Source organism: Haliaeetus leucocephalus, unplaced genomic scaffold (assembly GCF_000737465.1).
Source record: "Haliaeetus leucocephalus isolate CR32 unplaced genomic scaffold, Haliaeetus_leucocephalus-4.0 Scaffold295, whole genome shotgun sequence".
Taxonomy (NCBI): Eukaryota; Metazoa; Chordata; class Aves; order Accipitriformes; family Accipitridae; genus Haliaeetus; species Haliaeetus leucocephalus.
The window spans coordinates 5,239,065-5,257,469 of record NW_010972731.1 but is presented as its reverse complement, the minus strand read 5'-3'; the positions used below and the strand labels follow the sequence as shown (position 1 = coordinate 5,257,469).

General features: G+C 46.2%; 1 protein-coding gene across 1 annotated transcript; it reads right to left on the bottom strand.

Moving 5' to 3' along the window:
• Nucleotides 1-3,075: 3,075 nt before the first annotated feature.
• Nucleotides 3,076-11,618, bottom strand: AMZ1 (archaelysin family metallopeptidase 1). The gene is made up of 6 exons (XM_010570297.1): nucleotides 11,291-11,618; nucleotides 10,480-10,647; nucleotides 9,471-9,599; nucleotides 8,969-9,132; nucleotides 7,412-7,588; nucleotides 3,076-3,645 (listed from the first exon to the last, which is right to left on the bottom strand). Exons 1-6 carry the CDS (start codon nucleotides 11,592-11,594, stop codon nucleotides 3,076-3,078), a joined length of 1,512 nt encoding a protein of 503 aa, XP_010568599.1. The 5' UTR covers nucleotides 11,595-11,618.
• Between the last annotated feature and the right edge of the window lie 6,787 nt (nucleotides 11,619-18,405).

Sequence of the window (18,405 nt, the reverse complement as noted above, 5' to 3'; positions counted from 1 at the left end):
AGGGGAGCTCTGTGGCAGGCTGTTTGTCCTGTTGCCTTTTGGGACTTGCCTCCTTTCCCATCTGAGTGCTCAGTTCCTTTTGCTGCCTGTCTTCCTGCAGAAGGCTCACCAAACTGGCTGAAGGGCTGCACAATGAACACCCAGGTTCTGCCCGCTGCCTACTACACAGTGAAGCTCTGTTCCTGGACCATTTGTAACCAACTCTGATCTTGGCTGCTGAGTTGCAAGTAACTTCTGGGTGTGTGTTTATATAGAGAGTGCTCTGCTACTGCTTGCTAGTGGTTCATCTGCAGCTTGACCTTCTAAAATGACTCCTAAGTATCTCATCTGTATTTCTGTTCCACAGCTTACTCAGCAGCTTATTAGCTGTAAGTTATGCTGCTGTTCCCACACCCTTCCAAGTAGAAGTATTTCCCCAGAAACCTGCTGTTTAAAATACAGGAAATCTTAATTAGGGGCTTACCTTCAATTTGTTTTACTTTTAATTCCTTTGTCAGCTGTTTTCTGCCCTTCTACAACTCTGGTACACACAGAGAAGAGTAGGAATTGCACCTTTGTGCTTTAGTCCTGGTTATAACCTTGATTTTTTTTCTATGTAACCTTGGCCAGTCATTTCATTCCCCTGTGACCCAGGTTGCCTCCAGTCCTTACTCACACTGGTGTAGACTGTGTAGTGCAAGTGCGAAGTACTGCTTACAAACCCTGGGAATAAAATGTTGTGCTGTACTGTAATGTACAGCAGCAGTGCTGGAAACCTTTGCTGATGTGAAGAGTAGCCACCTCCATGGAAATGTCTTTGCCTGAACAAAAACCTGCAGTGTAATATTGCATGGACCTTCTCTCTTCCAGCTGCCTACGGACTTAAAAGTGTATTCAGCCACTTTCTGCCTTTCACTGCAAAGTTGCATCTTGCCTGTGGACCCTCCTGAGCTGCCCATGCGAGTAGTTGAAGCTCTGAGTTGCCATGCTTGTTTAGTTGTTACGTGGAGCACTTCTGGACAAGCTCAGCTGGTAAGTGGTAGTTCTGTCAGTGATGGTGTCAAAAATATCTGTTATTGGTAAGCAACAGCTCTTGAGCAGAAATTCATGCTTTCACGACAGAGCTAACGTGAGTATGTAAGACAAATGTCACACAGGGAGTTTCCCATTGGTGACTTCTGCCAGCAGTTCATTTTGTTTCTGTGCCACCCCTTTTCTCTGTTGTCTTTGGACTTTGTTATGATAGAAAGCTGCCTCTTTCCCTTAAGTAATATTGTCATCCTAAGTTTATTGGCTCTTCCTGGAAAGTTTCTAAAGTTCAGCCTAATGATTCAGTACAGAATCGAGTAAGAGCAAATAAGGCTGAACAAAAAGTAATCTCTTGCTTAAAATAGTAAATCTGTTAAGGCAACAACTGAGCAAGTATGGGGCAGTACATGGATTTGTAATTCAAGCAGGATTTGTTTGGAAAATTTCTGCTGCTGGGAAGAATGTCTTGGATGAGAACCCGCTTGCCTTTGACGCTGCCAGGAGAGGGCGGCAGCAGTGGCTCTGCTGCACCGCGCCTGCGCAGAGTCCAGGCGCGCAGCCTGGAAAAAATGTTTCCAGGAATTACCGTCATCTGTCCCAAAGCCAGAACTCCCTCTTTCTCCCTGTATGAATCATGCGGATGTGAAGTCGCTTGTGTTTCTGGAATCCAGCTGAATTTATTACGAGATCATCTCTTCTACTCACCTGCACATGTAAATCCCAAGCTTTTCTGAGATGTCTTCCACCGATCCTCTCCCGGCTCCAGAAATGCGTTGCAGGGTTACTGCATTGTTTGAGGCCCTCAGAGGGCACAGGGCAAGCGCTCAGGCAAGCCAAAGCTGTTAGCTCCTCTGAGGGAAACATCCTCTCTCTCCTCCCACCTGAACTGGACCCAGTCCTACCTGCTGATATTTTTAGACGGGAGAAATCTGAAGCGTGGCCATATAGCTGTGACCTGCAGCGAGCGTTATCAGTGCTGAGGTCTGAGTGAACTGGGGATGGAGAGAGCCAGCCTTCCCCCAGCGTGCTGCTGTTACAGAGATTGAAAACCCATTGGCCTCTTGAGCTCTGTCTATAAATAGCCAGAGAGGAACAGCATGCCCCTGCAATGGGAAGGCAGGCTCTGCAGCTCCTGGTGCCAGCACAGCACCCGTTCCTGGTCAGTGGGTGACTTGTGGAGTGGAGAAGAGGGAAAGGGCCAGGGTGTTAACTTGTCAAGGCAGAAAGAGAGGAATGCATGTGTAGTTCCCCCTTTTAAGGTAATGATGAGTGTGTGAATTGTTTCAAAGGTTTTGTCTCCTGTGCCAATGTACAGTGGATGTGAGTAGTTACAGCCCAGGGCTCCAAGCCTGGCTTTGTTTGAACTGAAGCAGCTCTGGAGATCCCCTTGAGTGTCCGCCAAAAGGCAGTCGTCACACTAACACTGTTCTTTAAGGCAGATGAGCTGCCAGGGATCTTTGTGCTTTACTCACTGACTCTCTGCCTGTCCTCCTCCATCTCTGCCCCCTACTTGTAGCGTGAGTCCATCGGCCGTGGTTGTGCTCCTGCGTTCCACACAACCTCCAGCTGATGAGGCAGTGACCAGAACAGAGATGAGCATTTGGTATGAGGGATGAGGAGAGGGAGAAATATAATCTGTGCTTTAGACTGAAATGCTAAGCGGAGGAGAGCTCTGTGTATGGGAGAGCTGCCCTGGTTTAATTTGCATCTGTTTGTTCAGATGGCCCAAGCTTCTGTGAGAATGTGTTTAGTGTTTAGCATGGACCTCTTCCTGGCTGACTTCAGACCAAATGAAATACAGCAAGAAAATACAAGTGCCCACACAGGACTTGATGTGGGTTTGGAGTATTGCTGTCTCTTAGACCAGCACAGGAAAAACCCTTAGAGAAGAACTGATCACATAAAAAATATGTTAGCAATCTCAGAAAAAGAAACACCTTTTATTCCTGTGAGGAGTTGCTGTTTCTGTCTGACAGCAAAAACTTGTGGTGAGAAAGGTCAGAAGCAGGGCACTAACATAACCAAAGCTGTGGGAGCAAAGCTGGCCCAACCCAAGGCAGACCCAGCCTAGTTTTCCTCCCACCGCCAACGGTGAGGGGATGATTCCCCTTTGGACAGTTTTCTAGAACTCAGTTTCCTCCGCAAGGAGGAAAATTTGTCTCCGAGAACTTTCCGTAGCCCAGTGTTGTCCCTAGCAAAGGGTAGGTCCTTCTTCATAGCAGGCAGTTGTCCTGTGAACATTTCCCACTTAGCCAGGGCATCCACGGTCTTGTCTACCTGAGCCAGTTCCTCCTCGGAGACGTTTCTCTCTAAGGCAGCAATGCATGTCTCCAGCCACAGTTCATAATCTTTAATGATATCTGTGGACTTGGTGGATCCGGCAAGCTGCGGCTGGCTGTGCGCCTCTGCCAGCGAACACGAATGCTCGTCCTGTTCCAGCTCCTGGCCAATGGAGAGGGCCTGGCTGCAAGTGTCTGGTGTCAGTGGCTCGGACAAGGAGGTTACAGCTTCGGAGTCGTTCTCGCAGCACATCCCAGAGTCTGAGCTGAATGGAAGGATGTCCTCGGAGGTGGACAGGTCTGCTGACTCTTGCCTTGGCCAAGTGGACAATACAGTCTGTGTCCAAGCATAGAGCTTCTGTGGTGAGATGAAAAAAAGGTTTCATTATAGAGAACAAAAGAAAACAGTTATGCCTTTCCCAGTGTTTGTCAGGCAAACCTGTTCATCTTCAGTGGCTCAGCTTCAGATGATGCTGTGGCCCCCTCTGCCAGAAGATGGGTTCGGACAACTCATGGTTACCCTATGAAGCAGGGGCTTCCTCTTGTCCCATTTGCTTGGAGTCAGCATCTGTGGCAGAGCTGCCTCCAGTCAGATGTGGACTGTATCTGCTCTATTATTGAAGATGGTAGGAGAAACAGCACAAAATCGCTCCCTGCTGTGTGGATGTGATCTCCATGAGAGCCAGACCAGTGCCTCTCTAGAGGAAGCTGTGTCATAAAAGCTCCTGAGATAGTGGTGAAAAATCTTGTTTCATCATGTTGTTAACTCCTGTGGTAATGTGCATTTTATTCCTAAGAATAGCTCTTCTCCTCTCGAGCTGCAATGCACAAGTGGGAAGGCTGGGTTCCAGGAAAGAATTAATGAAAGGAAAATGTCTGAGACAATTTCCTTTTTAAATATTAAATGCTACAATAGGGCATATAACGGGTTGCTTCTGGCACGTTTACTCCTTATGCTTTGGGGAATGAATCGCAGTACTCCAGTCATCACTGGATAAAAGGTGATCTCCTTGTCTGCCTTGTTGGCATGTGTTGGGGGTTTTTTTGTGTGTTTTTCAGCTTTTTCACACCCTCGTGGCCTATTTCTTCATCTTTATTTTCTGCAGCTCCCAGGTGATACCTCTGTAAAGCCCTGCGATTGCTTTAGGGAACAGCAGTGACAGTCAGAGTATTAACCTGAGGTGTAGCCCCTGGTGTGCCCGTCACTGTGCTGGGTCCATATGTGCTGAGCTCAGGGTCAGCTGTAGTGTTTGAGAAGCAGGCAGGAGATTTCCAGCCCTGCAGAGCTCCCTTCTCCCGCAGCGCCCCACTACTCCCTCCCCCTTCCCTCCTCTATTGCTCTCTCTTCAGGCGAGTGACAGAAAGGATAAAAGAGCTCAAATTGAGTGGGTGGGAGAAATCGGCCCTGTTTCTCATTTCAGTCTGTGCATGAAGCCTCAGGGAAGAATTTCATATGAGAATAAAATGGACTCTTTCAGCTAAGTTAATCCACCCTGCCCCCCTCCTTCTGGGGCAAGAAAAAATGTAAAGGGACAACTTTTCTCCTGCCTCATCCCACCTCCAATAGCCCTTCCCTCCCTCTGGGTTTAAAAAACAAAGACGGCACCAGAAGCTGCAATAGGAGTGGGACTAGGGCAGGGAACAGCAAAGCTATTGGAAAGCTGCAACCTCCCCATGATTTTATAATGTCTCTTAAAATTCCCAAGAGTAGTGAGTCTGCGAAGAAATCGCAACTGCTGCTTAGCACGATTCCTAAGAAGAGAGAGAGCTGCTGAGATGACGATGTTTGAATAGTCTATCTGGATTATTTAAGGCAAAAGGAGGGGATGATCGACTCAAGATTGCTTCCAAAACCCCAAAATCTTCCCTGCCTCTCACCCTCTGTGTGGTTTATTGATTCAAATTTGGGAAGGGTTTGTAGGGCTGCAGCCTTTTTTTATGTTCTCATACTTAGAAAGGGATAAGCTCTTCACAGTTTTAGCTTACCTGCAGGCAGGAGCATTCGAAGTGGATGCCCACCCCAGGTAAGTCACTAAGAATGAAACATGTCTGACACCTCAAGGGGCTCCAGGTTTGGCATGTGAAGTTTTTCAAACCCCTCTGCCATGGCACTGCTGTCATCCCCAGCAGCAGTGCAGCCACACTGCAACTAAGAGTAGCTACTGCGATTAACACCATGGTGAGGATGTAGCTAACCCAACTTCTAAGAGCAGCTCGAACGCTGTTTTCTTCTGCAGCGTGGCTACTGCAACCTAACCTCTGCTACATGCAGAACAGCCTGGGATGCTGCAGAAGCAGCGGTTGGAAATGTTGGTTGTGGTGGGGAAACACCATGAGAATTGATTTGCTTTCAGTTTTCAAGATGACTCATGCTGGAATAAGCAGCTGTGATGAAAAAATGGAGTATGTTTCTGCGTGCAACTCGGCTAAATAAATTGAGGGGCTCTTCCTCCTGCATAAGGACTGGTTTCCTGTCCCACACGCTCTTCTGCCGGTAACTGTGTCTCAGTTGCAGACTTCAGCAGCATTACCTGCTGTTGCTGGCAAGGAACAGCTTTGTATCTGGCATTTCCTGTATTTATTATGAGCGTCTGGGGCTGTTGTGTGGCAGGTGGGGATCTGTGGTAGTTTTCCAAAGGGAAATGTGACTTTAGACTTGCACTTGGCCAGCCACAACCTCTCAAAACGTGCTTAGCAAGCAACTTTGCTATCTGATATTGTCTCCAAATGCTTTGTGCTCTCTTCTGTCTGGTTCCTTAACTGTTTAATTCATCTCTGGCATTTATGTTTCTCTTCATGCTATAGCAAAGCCTCTCACAGAGATTATTACAACTGTCTTATACCAGCTTGTACTACATCTATACATCTAGCTGAGCTTTTCCTTGTCAAGGAAGCAGATGTGACATTTGGCAAGTGTATCCTTTCTTCAGGTTTGTGTTCACTGTTGCCAGGGGATACTGAGCCAATTACAGTATTTACTGCAGGTATAAATGCAAAAATGTTTCTAGAAAAGCTTAATCCAGATGGCAGTTCTCTTCTAGAAAGCAGTAGCTGGATGCTGACAGGCTGGGTGTTTAAATAAACTGGAATTTACTCCTCTGGTAGTCTCAGCAATTTAGGTACCTCTCAGATAGAAGCAGGCACCAGCCAGCCCCGAAATCGGAGAATGGTCTAACACCACTGCAGATGCACAGACAAGTAGCAAAACCACATTAACGTGGGTTTGGTGGTTTTTGTTTTGTTTTTTTTTCCCCATGTCCTTTACTGTGCTTCTGTGCATCTGATTCCAAGCTGAATGAAACTAGAGGCATCCCCGTTCTCATTCTGCATGTATCTTGTTACAAATATAACCCACATACTTTAAAGTAGGCAGCCGTGAAAAGTCCTGTCTCTGAACATGATGTGTGTCAGACAGGAATTATAACCAGGGAGAAGATAGGGTGCTGAGTGAGAATGATGACATTATTTCTATTCCACCAGCCGCTTGGTTACTGAATCCTGCTTTTTAGACAGCAGAGGGAGAAAACAATTTCTAGAGCTAAGGGCATCTTAGCACTATTCCTGGTGTTGTCTAAATGTGGTGTTAGGAGTTTTATGGGTGGGAGAGAAGAGACAAATGATGAGTCTGGGACCCTCCACTTATTAGGGGGTAATAATTTGGGATTCTTTCTCATATCTTTAAACAGAGGAACTGCAACAATGTACACACTTAATATTTTCTCCCTCTTACCAGCAGCCCCAGAGAGGCAGAAAACCATGGCGGCACACAGGAAAGGGTATAGATGTGGGAATTGCTGTGCTCACTGACCCTCTGGCTTGAAATCTGCCTGCCCCCCCCACCTCATTTTTGGGAGTAGCAAAATGTGGTCAGACTGTTGCGCTGTCCCTTGTTGTGAACAGCCAAAAGCCCTAGAGCTTGTATAAAGTGCTATGTTAGTCACAGACCATGTGTACAACCACCCCCCTCCATTTAGGTGTAAGCTTGCTTTCTTAGCACCTTGCACTGAGAGCATCTGCATTTAACATGCTGCTGCAGTGCATTGAATGCTGTGGTTTGGGGTGAGCCGCTCTGCTCCCTGCTCTGTCCCCTTGCTCTAGGAAGGGCCAATGGATCTGTCTCTCACCCTGTAGCGCTCGATGAGTTTGAAACCCACGACGTGCTGCAGCTTCCGAAGGCAGATGGGACACGGCTCCAGAGGCCGCAGCAGGGCTTCGTCCAGGCTCAGCGCGCCCTGCATGATGCACTGCAGCCAGCGGCAGGTCCCCAGCCCCATCAGGTGGCAGATCTCATGGCAGGTCACCTTTCAGGAAAGCAAAAATTACAGCAGTGTATGGTCATTCCTGCTTTCACTGTCCCCTCTTCTTCCTCCTCTGTTGTTTCCCTTTCCCTGCTCCCCAACAGTCTAACTGACTCATTGCTCAGCCCTGGCAGTTCTCCAGCCTAGGCTTTTCCGAGGTGGAAGGGGAACATGGCTCCCTTCTTCCCAGGTACCCCAACATCCATGTTTGTGTGGTGGAGGAGGAAGGGTGGGTGTGTTTTTTAGAAGCAGCTGTGGGAAAACCCTGTAGATCGCATGTTCAGAGCTGTAGGGCAGTGCTGCTGTCACTCTCTTCCCCAAGGACAGTGTGGTGTTTGGGTTTTTTGTTTTCTTAAGGGGGGAAAAACAGTCCCACTGCGGTCTGAAAAGAGCAGCACAGTCCACATGAGAAAACTGTAAGAAACTATTGGCAATAACAGATCTGGGTCCTTCCAAAGCAGATGCTGTTAACGTTTGTGCCAAAGCAAAAACTAAGCTGGAGTCAGCTGGCCAAGCATGACTGCCTTGGGAATTGGCAACCGTGGAAAGGCTGAGGATGGAGGATTCCCCTCCTCCTCCCATTGCCACCTAACATCATTTGAAATTGCTACAGGAAGAGACCTCAGACTCAGAAATCCTGGGCAAATACTGGGGGAGGCAGAGAGAAATGGCACCAAAGGTGTTGGTGCGGCTGCTCCGCGTGGGCCAGCTTTGGGAGAAGCGCTGGAAGCAGAGCTGGCACAAGGGCACAGGGGAGATGCTGGGATGAGGGAGGACAGCACTCATGAAGGGGCTGTGTTGGAGATAATGGGGTTTAAGGGCATCTGCATGTAAATATAAGTGCAAACTTGTCTGAGGTATTTTTCTCACCTATCTATCTATGTAAGCAGGTCTGGCAAGTGGTCCCTTCCCCTTATGGATACCGATGTCTGAGGAAGACACGGTCACCCCTTCCCAGCCATCTATTCATTAACACACAACTCCACTAGATACTCTGATTCACCTCCAAATACTGTATCACCTAATAGATCCTACTGCACGTGCATCATCTGGCAAGCAAAATACTCAGATTACCCAAGCACAAGCCTGGGAGCTGGGCAGGGTTTTTGTCTTAGTGTTGCTCCATGACATAAGGCAAGTCCTGTAGCCTCACTGTACAGCTGATGCTCTGGTTTGCTCCAGTGACAAGGGGAGTAAGAGTTGTCTACGTGGTGCACTGAAATACAAGCTCTTTAGGACTGTGTTAAGTGTGATTAAGCAGCGATTGCCTGCATCTTCTGGGAGCAGAGTCTTATACCTGCTTCACTGGGCTGAGATGTGGATTATGCCCAGGCCTGAAATATTTAACCCTACATGGCAAGAAATATGGGGTGCTGGTCCTACCTTACAGCACTGGACCATCTCTTGGGCACTGAATGGCAATGTCCGGTCTCTGCTCTCCTTGCTGACTTCACATAACCGTTCCTTCTGTGTGAGTGGATTCAAGCTGCTACAGCCAGCCTGGGGGAAATCCCCAGAAAATCTGGCAAAGCTGCAGACTCCCACTTCTGTAAAGAGAGGCATGTACAAGTTAGACATCAGCTCTCATGACCATCTCTCACCTTGGGCAGCATGAAAAGACAGCTGTTGTAGCACAGTCCAGTTGAGCACAAAGGGTGTGATGAGACACTTCCCAAAAGGTTTGTAGCACCTCAGTTACCTTTGCCTGGAGCAGGAGCCCTGACTCTGCTAATTTTAAATCGGGAAAACCTAGTTCCTCTTATCAGAGAGAGAATAACACATTAAGGATAGGATTTGACTATTCCAGTCTCGCAGCGAGGGCTTTTTGGTACAGTGCTGCCTTATTTGCACGCTGTGCTAGGAGATCATGGGACACCAATCCCACCTTGTCCTGGCAGGAATTTGCTGAATGTGAAGCTCCAGGTCTCACATGGGTAAAGGTCCAGCAGAGTGAGTCCAAGGACACACAGGGCATCCATGGGCTTGTTGTTCTTCAGGAAATTCAGGATCCCATCTGGAGAAAGACAAGAGAGATGTTCATTAAAATGAAACATCCCTGGAAGGCATGCAAGAGCCAGAATTTCTGCTGCTCATGGGGAGGAGGATGTAATCCAAGCCACAGATAGCCAGAGCTGTTGGATTCAGCATCTCAGATGGAGAACTATGGCTGTGTAGCCCATCTCCTTAAATCAGAGTATGAGCAGACCTGACTTTGGAAGTGGTGCTGAGCACAGAGTTAAAACAAAGCAGAGCTAAGGGCAGAGATGTAGGTGAATTCAGTACTAACCCATGGAAATGAGCACCTGGAAGTAGAAAAATTTCCCTACAGACATTTCAGACCTGACCTGGAGCAGCCACATTGCTGCAGTGCTAGGTCTGGGCTGAGTACGTGCTGCCCACGATACCTGCAAACAGCTTGTTCCAGATGGATGTTTGTGCAGTGAGAGTTTGGCAGCTGACAAACCCCCTTCCCTGGGGAGCTGTGTGACACTTGAACCCAGATTTCCTAACATGAAAGGCCAATGAGTTCCCCACCTGCACCACCCAGGCCACTGATTTACTTTGGCTCTGGACAAGAGATGGGAGAACTCAGACTGCACCAAATCAACAGTGCCTTCCCGCGGAGCTGATCTGATCACTTTGCAGAGCTGGACCTAAACATAATAGCACTGAAAAATACAAACAGCAGAGGAAAATATGATGAAAGTCACTTTGTGTTTTATTCCTGTTTCCAGCCTCAAAGTTCTGGGTTTTCCATGGGAGCAGGATTACTCCCTTCCTCATCCCCTCCCTGCTCAGGCAATGAAGGGTTATTTCAGGCATTTCCTAAGGGAGGGCTCATGCCTGCATGCCAAGCTGATGTCTCTATGGGCTCCCTGCTCCCAGGTCCTTACCTGCGTGAAGCTGCACCCTGTCCGAGTCCTGGCTGTGGCGGTAGCAGCAGTGAATGGAAGAGATGGGGATGGAGGGAAGGCACTTCACACGGAGACCCAGGAAGAAAGACTCAACACAGCTCTGGAGGGAATCCAGCAGCGAGAGCCCGGCAGGCCCTTCGATTAAGTCTAAGAAGAGAAGCTCTATTATCAGTTTTTTAAAGCTAGGGTAAACCATAGGGTCTGAAGGGGTTTTGTGGCGCTGGCCACAGCAACTGAGGAAGAGGAAGGCTGGTTCATTCTGAAGTTAATTGCTTACTCTGGGATGTGGCGGACATCTCTAGATGGTTATACAGATATGGAGAAGAAGAGGGGGCTCTTTTTGAGAGGTGGCTCGAGACATTAGTACGCTCTCTCATTAACATAGCAGATATGCTAGGAACATTGTCTCCTATTTTAAGTCATGCAGAAAGATTAATGTGGGAATGGGTGGCTGTTTTTAATGAACCATCAGGGATGGAGCTCCAGAAATGCTGTTTTATCCAGCATTGTTTTACATCTAGATGCATATGTATGTATGCATACATATATTCATAGCAAATCTCACCCAGGGGCACACATACCATTTACAGGGCAGGTCTACTGGTGGTTGTCATCATGGCTTGTGACTCTGGACTGGGGAACATGTCAGAGCATTTGGTATTACACTTACCTTTGCTATGGCAATTGCGTTTTGCAGGTTAGTCCTTAGAAGAGGATGTTAGTAGCATTCAGCACCACCCACCTCCCACCCATACCTTTCCAGGTGGCTCAGTGAAGATGCCCGCATTACCTATAGGTTGCAGGTAAATGTGCTTTCGACAGAAGTTCTGCTTCCTCCTCAGCATTGCGTGATAGAACGTCTCAAAGTCCTCAGGGGCATCAGGGTGGCTGAGGAGCCAGTCAAAAGCCGTCCGGATGAGCAGCGTGCAGAAGAGCGTTCTCTGAGGGTTGTACGCTTCAGAAAGGAACAGCTTCTCTGCCCTGGAGAAAGCTTTGGCATAGAGCTCCTGCAGGGCTGGGTTGGTGGAGATCAGCGCGTCCTTCAGAGCCCGGGGCCCAAAACTGAATTCCTGAGCGTGTTTGCACTGCAGCATCGTGGAGAAACCCACCAGTTGTGGCACTGCCTGCAGGAGGGGATACAACCATCAGCACGGGGCCTCGCGAGGGACCTGGAAACCTTCTCACGCTTTGCTCTCAAAGCAGTTTGCCCCAGGATTCCAGCTGTAAGGTTTGATTGGAAACTTATAAATGCTGTACAGAGTGCTGGCCAGGAGCCCTACGTGTTTACATGACAGTAGCTGTTATAGGGTGCTCTACATCTGCGGGTATGTCACTGGTTTATGGACAACGTACCAGTAGATGGTGCTCAAGAAATGCATAGCCTTATTATTGCTACCAGACGTCTGGATTAAATCAGATAATTTTTTTTTTTTTTTTTTTTTGGTGCTCTATCCTGAAGTCCCAATAACATGGGAAATACCTCTGTGTGTTGTGCAACTGGCTGCACTGGCCCTCATATGATGTTGAAAGGTGGTGCTCCTTTTTGCTGGGGCTAAACCACACTCCTTGGGGCTCTTGAAGGCATAGGTCCATGGCAGGAAAGAAGAGGTAGATCTTGGTCTTTATTTATCTGTCTAGCTGTCAGAAACCTAAACTTCTGACTTACCTGACACCAGTGAAAGCAGCTGTTCACTGTTGACAATTTCCTCTAACAGCTTTCAATCCTCACTCTTAGGTATTGACCCTGGGGCATTTGCCAGCTCCCAGTGCTGTTGTCAGGCTGCAAGATGTGGGAAGGTTTGCCCAGCCTGATCCACCGGTAGGACTTGGTGTGTGAGACTTGTGTTTGCTGGTGCTGCCACCTCTCTAGCAAGATATGTCCGGGCCCGTTGCCATCATGTCACTTTGTGAATAACTTCAAGTCACACCGTGTTAGCATCAGGAATGCTGGTGATGATGTAAAGTGGTAAATAAAGAGCAAATGAAAGCCTGCAGGAAAAAGAAATTAATTCAGAGCATCCCAGAAATATCCTCTCCAGGGGCCTTTCTAAGGCCAGCATTTTCCAAAGCTGTAGAAGTCAAGCACCTACTTCCCATTGCAGTTTATGCACTTATGGAGATTCCAGTAGACATCCTGGGGAAAGGGAAGACAAAGAGGAAACAAAGTACAACCCCTACAGCTAACCTATGTCTGGATTTTTCCAAAGACATCCATTTTTTTTGTAAGGAGATCAAGCCAAGTAGAACTAGAGTATTTTGGAGCAGCACTTTGGGCAAAGTTGCCTACCACAGGTAAGTGCTCCACCTGTATACAGGAGAATGAAAAATACATAGGTATATATGCACAAAAGCACAGGGTTTCTAGCAATAAGTATAATCTTCTGTTAGGCAAGTTAATACTAACTGAAAAGAAACCAGACAAACTTTCTGGGTGGATAAGCAAATGTATCAGCTGCTGACCATCATCATTATAATAGCATCATTCAATGACAGAAAAAGGGGAAATATTTTTAGGAGAAACTGGTTAAGTCTATAATTTAAGTAGGTTTGCAGCCTAGCTCTGTCAGGTAAGTGATATTCAGTGGCCCTTGAGGACAGCAATGTAACAAGAAAATTTAATATTTAAAAAATAGTACCAGTATGAGCCAAAGTCTTTGCTCAGTTGTGCAAAGAAGGCTCTGGTAGTTTGCACTGTAAGAGAAAGGTAGCAGCCCATTAAAATTAACACTGAATTTCATTACATCTAACCCTTGGGAAGATATGTGTATGTATAAGCAGCCCTTAAAAAAGACTTGGTTTGTATGATCTTTTTTGACGCTAAGGGTATATAGCCTAGGAGAGGGAGCGGGTAAGCATTTCCTTTTATTTTTGCAAGCTTTGTGTTTCGCTAGCATTAAAGGCTGACAGCAGACGGCACAGTGGGACCTGAAGTGGTACAAGGGCCCTAATACAATGAAAGTTTAGAAATAAAATCTGTGATGCTTTCTCAGCCACGTCTTCTTATTCCCCAAAAAATGTCCCAAGTGCTTCTGCTGGTTTTTACAGGTAGCAACAAGGGTTCATGTGATGTTGTTCTATGCTTTGTCACCCAAAATCTCTACACTTCTGACTTGCTTCCAGATTTGGGAGGATGAAGTGAGAGTCTGACCCCACCAGGTCATCAGGAGTTTTGCCTTGGGCGAGGGTAGAGATTTGCCTTTTCCTAAGGCCAAGATTTCACTTGTTCTGCACAAACCTTAAATACGAGCATCGTTTTTCCAGCCATATGTAGAACTCGCACTTGGAAACTATTAGCAATATTAAAATGACTGAGGATGCGATCCTGTGAGCTACTGACTGTGTGTTGCTCCCAGGGAAATCAAGGAGACTTTGCATTTGGTCCAGGTTGAGAGTGATCTTGTCAAAGAAGGTTTCTGAGAAGCACGAGCCACTTTCATCAGCGCTTCCTGGCAATAAATGGAGTGTGGGTCTGGGGGAGGAGGAGCTGGTTAGAAAATGAATGGATTTTTCTTTTCTAAATGGGATGTATGCAACAGCAGATACAATGAGCGCAGTCTTCTAGCATGTGTTCCCCGGGGCTCTCTCATGGAATATAGTGTGTACCCAAAGCTATGGGATATACATTGTTTCCCAAGGCTTCCTAAAAGGGGACATTCACCCAGCTCCAGACATTCTCAGCTATGACCATGGGTGTTTTGTGAATGTCCACCATGCCCAAGGATGCTCATGATTACACTTTAGTGGTTTGAAAGCTCAAGCACAGGAATTCACTTGCAACACACAGTCTGGAGTGATGCATGCCTCTGTCTCCTGGAGACTCTGGTTTTGCTTCCAACAGAACAGCAGCAACGCATTATGTTCTCCAAATCCAACACAGTAACTTTTCTTTAACAAGCTTTTCTAAAATACTTCACTGGAGAAAATTAATGCTTCAGAAAATTTTTATGGACAACTTCAGCAGTTTAAAAAAGAAACCATTTTACAACATTAACCACAGTAGATGTTATTTGTGCTTGATCTAATATATGGATATAGTGTTTCATTAACTGAAGTAGTGCAAAAGGGCTTCGTAATTTTTAGTTCTTGTGTTGAGGGTGCATTGTATTACTCCCTGATGCAGTGCTTCAGGAGGGAATGGCACTTTCACTTGGATTCCCCCCCCCCAGTTTTTAAGATGCCAAGGTGGTGATGAAGAAGTGGAAGCACCGATGCATCTTTCTACCCTTCAGGTATATAGGAAGGAGACATCACGTCTTTAAGAAAAAAAGCAGCTAATTTGGCCCCTTGTTTAATGACAAGCCATAGGACTTGACTAGCAAGTCCTGAGGAGGAGAAAGTAACTCTTTTTATTTAAAAGGCCAGTAACTTGTATTTGCACTGGTGGAAATGCTTTAAGCAAATAATAATTTAAAGATCTGCTGCAAGTGGAGACACTCATCATGTCCACTGATGTGCCATTTTCTACTTTTACCATTAGAATAAAAGCATCCTATTCTCAATCTGCATTTTGTCATTCCATCTTGCAGCCATTTGCTAATGTAATTATTCCAAAACAAGGAGCACCTGTATTGGATTGTACAAATGAGCGATGCCTGTCTGTGCAGTATGAAACATGAGCCTGTGCCCTCCTGGCACCCGCAAGGTCCCTAAGAGAGCAGGGAAGGAGCCAGCCTGTGCTGGGAATCCTAGTCCAGTTTATGGAGACCTCCCTCTCTTTTCTTTCATATTCTTCATTATCACATCCACACAGTGCAGTGGAGACAGACATAACCCAAAGGTTTTGGCACTTGGCTCCTTGTCCGCTGTTGGGGACAGCTTCTTCCAATGATTGTGTTGTAGGAACCCAATTGTGACCTTTCTGCTTGTGGTGCATGTTGTGAGGCAGGAGCTCCAAGGACAACACGGGCTGTACGTCTGGCTTTTGGTAACATACAGAGGTTTCAGCTCAGATTTGGCATATCACACAAATCTTTTTACTATGCAATTTGATGGATTTTTTTTCATGGTGGTGTTTTCACAAGAAATGCTCCCAAAAATCCAGTCTCAGCACGTAACAGCTCAGCAGTCGGTATACTCCCTTTCTTACAGTAACCTGTAAACGTGCTTTATATGCAATTCAGGTTACTCATAAATTATTCTCTTTGCAAATCAGGCACCTATAAATTATTCTCTGTAATTGAAAATTACCTATGAATTATTCTTTTTGTAATTCACAGATATGTCACTTATTCTCTGTTATATTGACATTGCTTTCTTGGATAGATATGCCTGGGGCTGACAGTAACAGTGTAATTCTCAAAAGCCAAGGCAATATCACACAGCGCGAGTTCATTCGGGATATTCTGACAAGATAGAAATGGTCTTGCGTGCAGAAAATCTGTTGTACAGGTTCAGAGAAGGGCACTCAGTACATAATGGATTTATTTGGTATTTTATGGAATTTGGCCCTAACATTGTACAGATTGTATTTTTTTTTTTTTTTAAGCTGGTCATTCTAAAGTTGTTTATTTTATAAGTTGACTTCTAACTCATTTCTAACTCTGACTCTCTCATATATACTGCAGGCTGGAAATGCACAGAAGGACATTCATTCTGTTTCCATCCCCTCTCAGCTCTTGTGAAGTATTTAGAGGCAGACTTACTTAACTGGGCTCTTCGGATGTCAGAGGGACATTAGCAGAGTCTCTTAAAACTGATTAATTGCCTAAGTTAGGTGCTGTACTGTAAACAAGCACTGATAATGCAGAAAATTCATAGCCAGTCAACAGAAATGAAAAGCCCAGAGCAAACATAACAAGCATTAACTAAGTATCAACACATGCCCTAGTTGCTTAATAGCTCTTTTCCTGAGATTTGCCATTGGTATCTGTTACTGCCACTCTAGGATCAGTCTTTCCTTCCCAGTATAACACAGATGACAGGCTGAAAGCAATTTTCTCAATTTATTTGTTGACATATATAGAAAGAGATTTTTCTTGACTGAGAAGCTGAACTCTCAATGGGTAAAAAAGTCCAGTGTGTTGGGACAGAGAGAGGACACCGAGATGTAACAGCATTTAACTTGGGTCCAAATAAAATTCTCAGCAGTCCAGCTCCTTCCTCGAGGACCTCAAGGCAGCCCCTTGCACAGAGCCAGGCTTTGCCTGCTGAATAAGCTCAGCTGCTGGGGTCAGACCAAATCTGTTTTGCCAGGTTCAGACCTGAAATGGGGCAACTCCCAGGGGCTGCGGGGGAATTTAAAAATGCTCAGCACTTCTCAGAATCGATCTCCTCTGCTTACGGAGAAAATACACTCTGGACCTGGTCATCCCCATGCTTGTACCCACAAGGAGCTGTCGCATCTTCTGTTCATTTTCCATTAAATGGCCACAAAACACTGAGTCAGATCTCTATGTGTTCCAGACCATAAAGTTAGATAAAACCTTCTGGCCTCACGTACTGCTGGATCACAATAATATTTATGTGTAATGTCTCCAGAATATGTTTGTGACTTGGAAACAGATGCTTTGTGTGGTCTCTCTCAAAGTGAGTCATTCCTGGTGCTGTGGAAACCATCAGGGATTCACACGTGCATTTACTGGGAGGAGAACCTACGTGTCATATTGGAATAGTGATTGATATGTTATTGCTGCAAGGCTCAGTCCTGAAAGGTTGTCCTCACATGAATCTTCCTCATTAATTTACTTAGACTGTTGGACAAGTCAGATGGACAACTTGCATGCAGAAGAGTTTGCAGGATTAAAGACTAGATTTGTAAAGGTCATTAAATACCTAAGATGGAGACAGATGCTTGCATCTGTCCTTATTTAAGTATTCTTACTTAAGTGTTCTTAAGTATTTAAGAACACCTACACATCCACTTTCCCCTAAATTTTGTTTTACGTTAAACCTGATCTCTTCAATACACTTTTCTTTCTATGAATATGTATTAAGGACATACATTATCCCTAGTTTTGCTCTTCTGTCCTAAGGATTTTATTTATCCTATGCTCACACATAATGGTACATTTTTTTAGTGCCTTCTGTTTGGGGATCTCTAAGTGCCATACAAACATTCATGAACTTCTCTGTGCTACCCTCCAGAAAGTAAGCTGACAGTATATGCCTTTCTCCCTGCTCCCCCTCATCACCCATTTATTCATCATTTTTAGTGCTATCTCTGTTTGGTTTAGTCCGGTTAAACTCTCTGTGATGCTTCTCCTGTGTACATGTGTGACAAAGGGCTGGCTGCATTCTTCTCCCCTTGCTCTTACGTGAAACAAACCTCTACAATCTGCTGGCTGGTTCCTGTGCATTTGCTGACCAAAGACCCAAAAGCATCCAGATGCAGAGAGCAACACTTACCGGTGCTGTACAACAAACCTAACGCTGCAGAGATACCCAAGCTCTAATCATTCACAGCTCCAGGCACTTTGCTCTTCATCATACTTGTCTAGACAGACTAAATGGTTTCTGCAAGACAACCCCAGTGTTAGCCAGGAAAGAGGCTGCATTTTCCGTACAGATGAATGCCCAAACAGGTATGGCTATGGTCGGATATTCCCTCGAGCACAGGCATTATAAAAGTGGTTCATCACGCAGTATAAATGCACTGTAATGCTGTGCCTCCTCCCAAGAAATCAAGTGCTTTTTAAGTGGTGCCGCCAGGTAGGGGATGTTTATGTGCATTTTACAGCCAAGGAGAAGGAGGGGGCTCCAAGGTAGTACCACGGCCGAGCAGCCACAAAGCCAGCATGGCCTGGGGGGGGGGGGGGGGCAAACCCCCCCCCCCACCCCCAAATTTCTTAGTGGCCAGCTGTACCCTAACCACCAGCCCGGGGGTTTGCTGGGCGAGAGGGATGTTCTGGAAACGCTGCAGAAGCAGGTCCTGCTCCTGGGGCACCCCAGCATCCCCCCCCCCTTAGA

Bases quoted from the DNA above. Each gene is read 5' to 3' on its own strand.
- AMZ1 (XM_010570297.1), bottom strand. From the start codon at position 11,594: ATGCTGCAGTGCAAACACGCTCAGGAATTCAGTTTTGGGCCCCGGGCT. The intron at 10,648-11,290 runs GTAATGCGGGCA...TTCTCTTCTTAG, and splicing joins CATTTACCTGCAACCTATAG to ACTTAATCGAAGGGCCTGCC. The intron at 7,589-8,968 runs GTAGGACCAGCA...CTTTCCTGAAAG, and splicing joins AGATGGTCCAGTGCTGTAAG to GTGACCTGCCATGAGATCTG.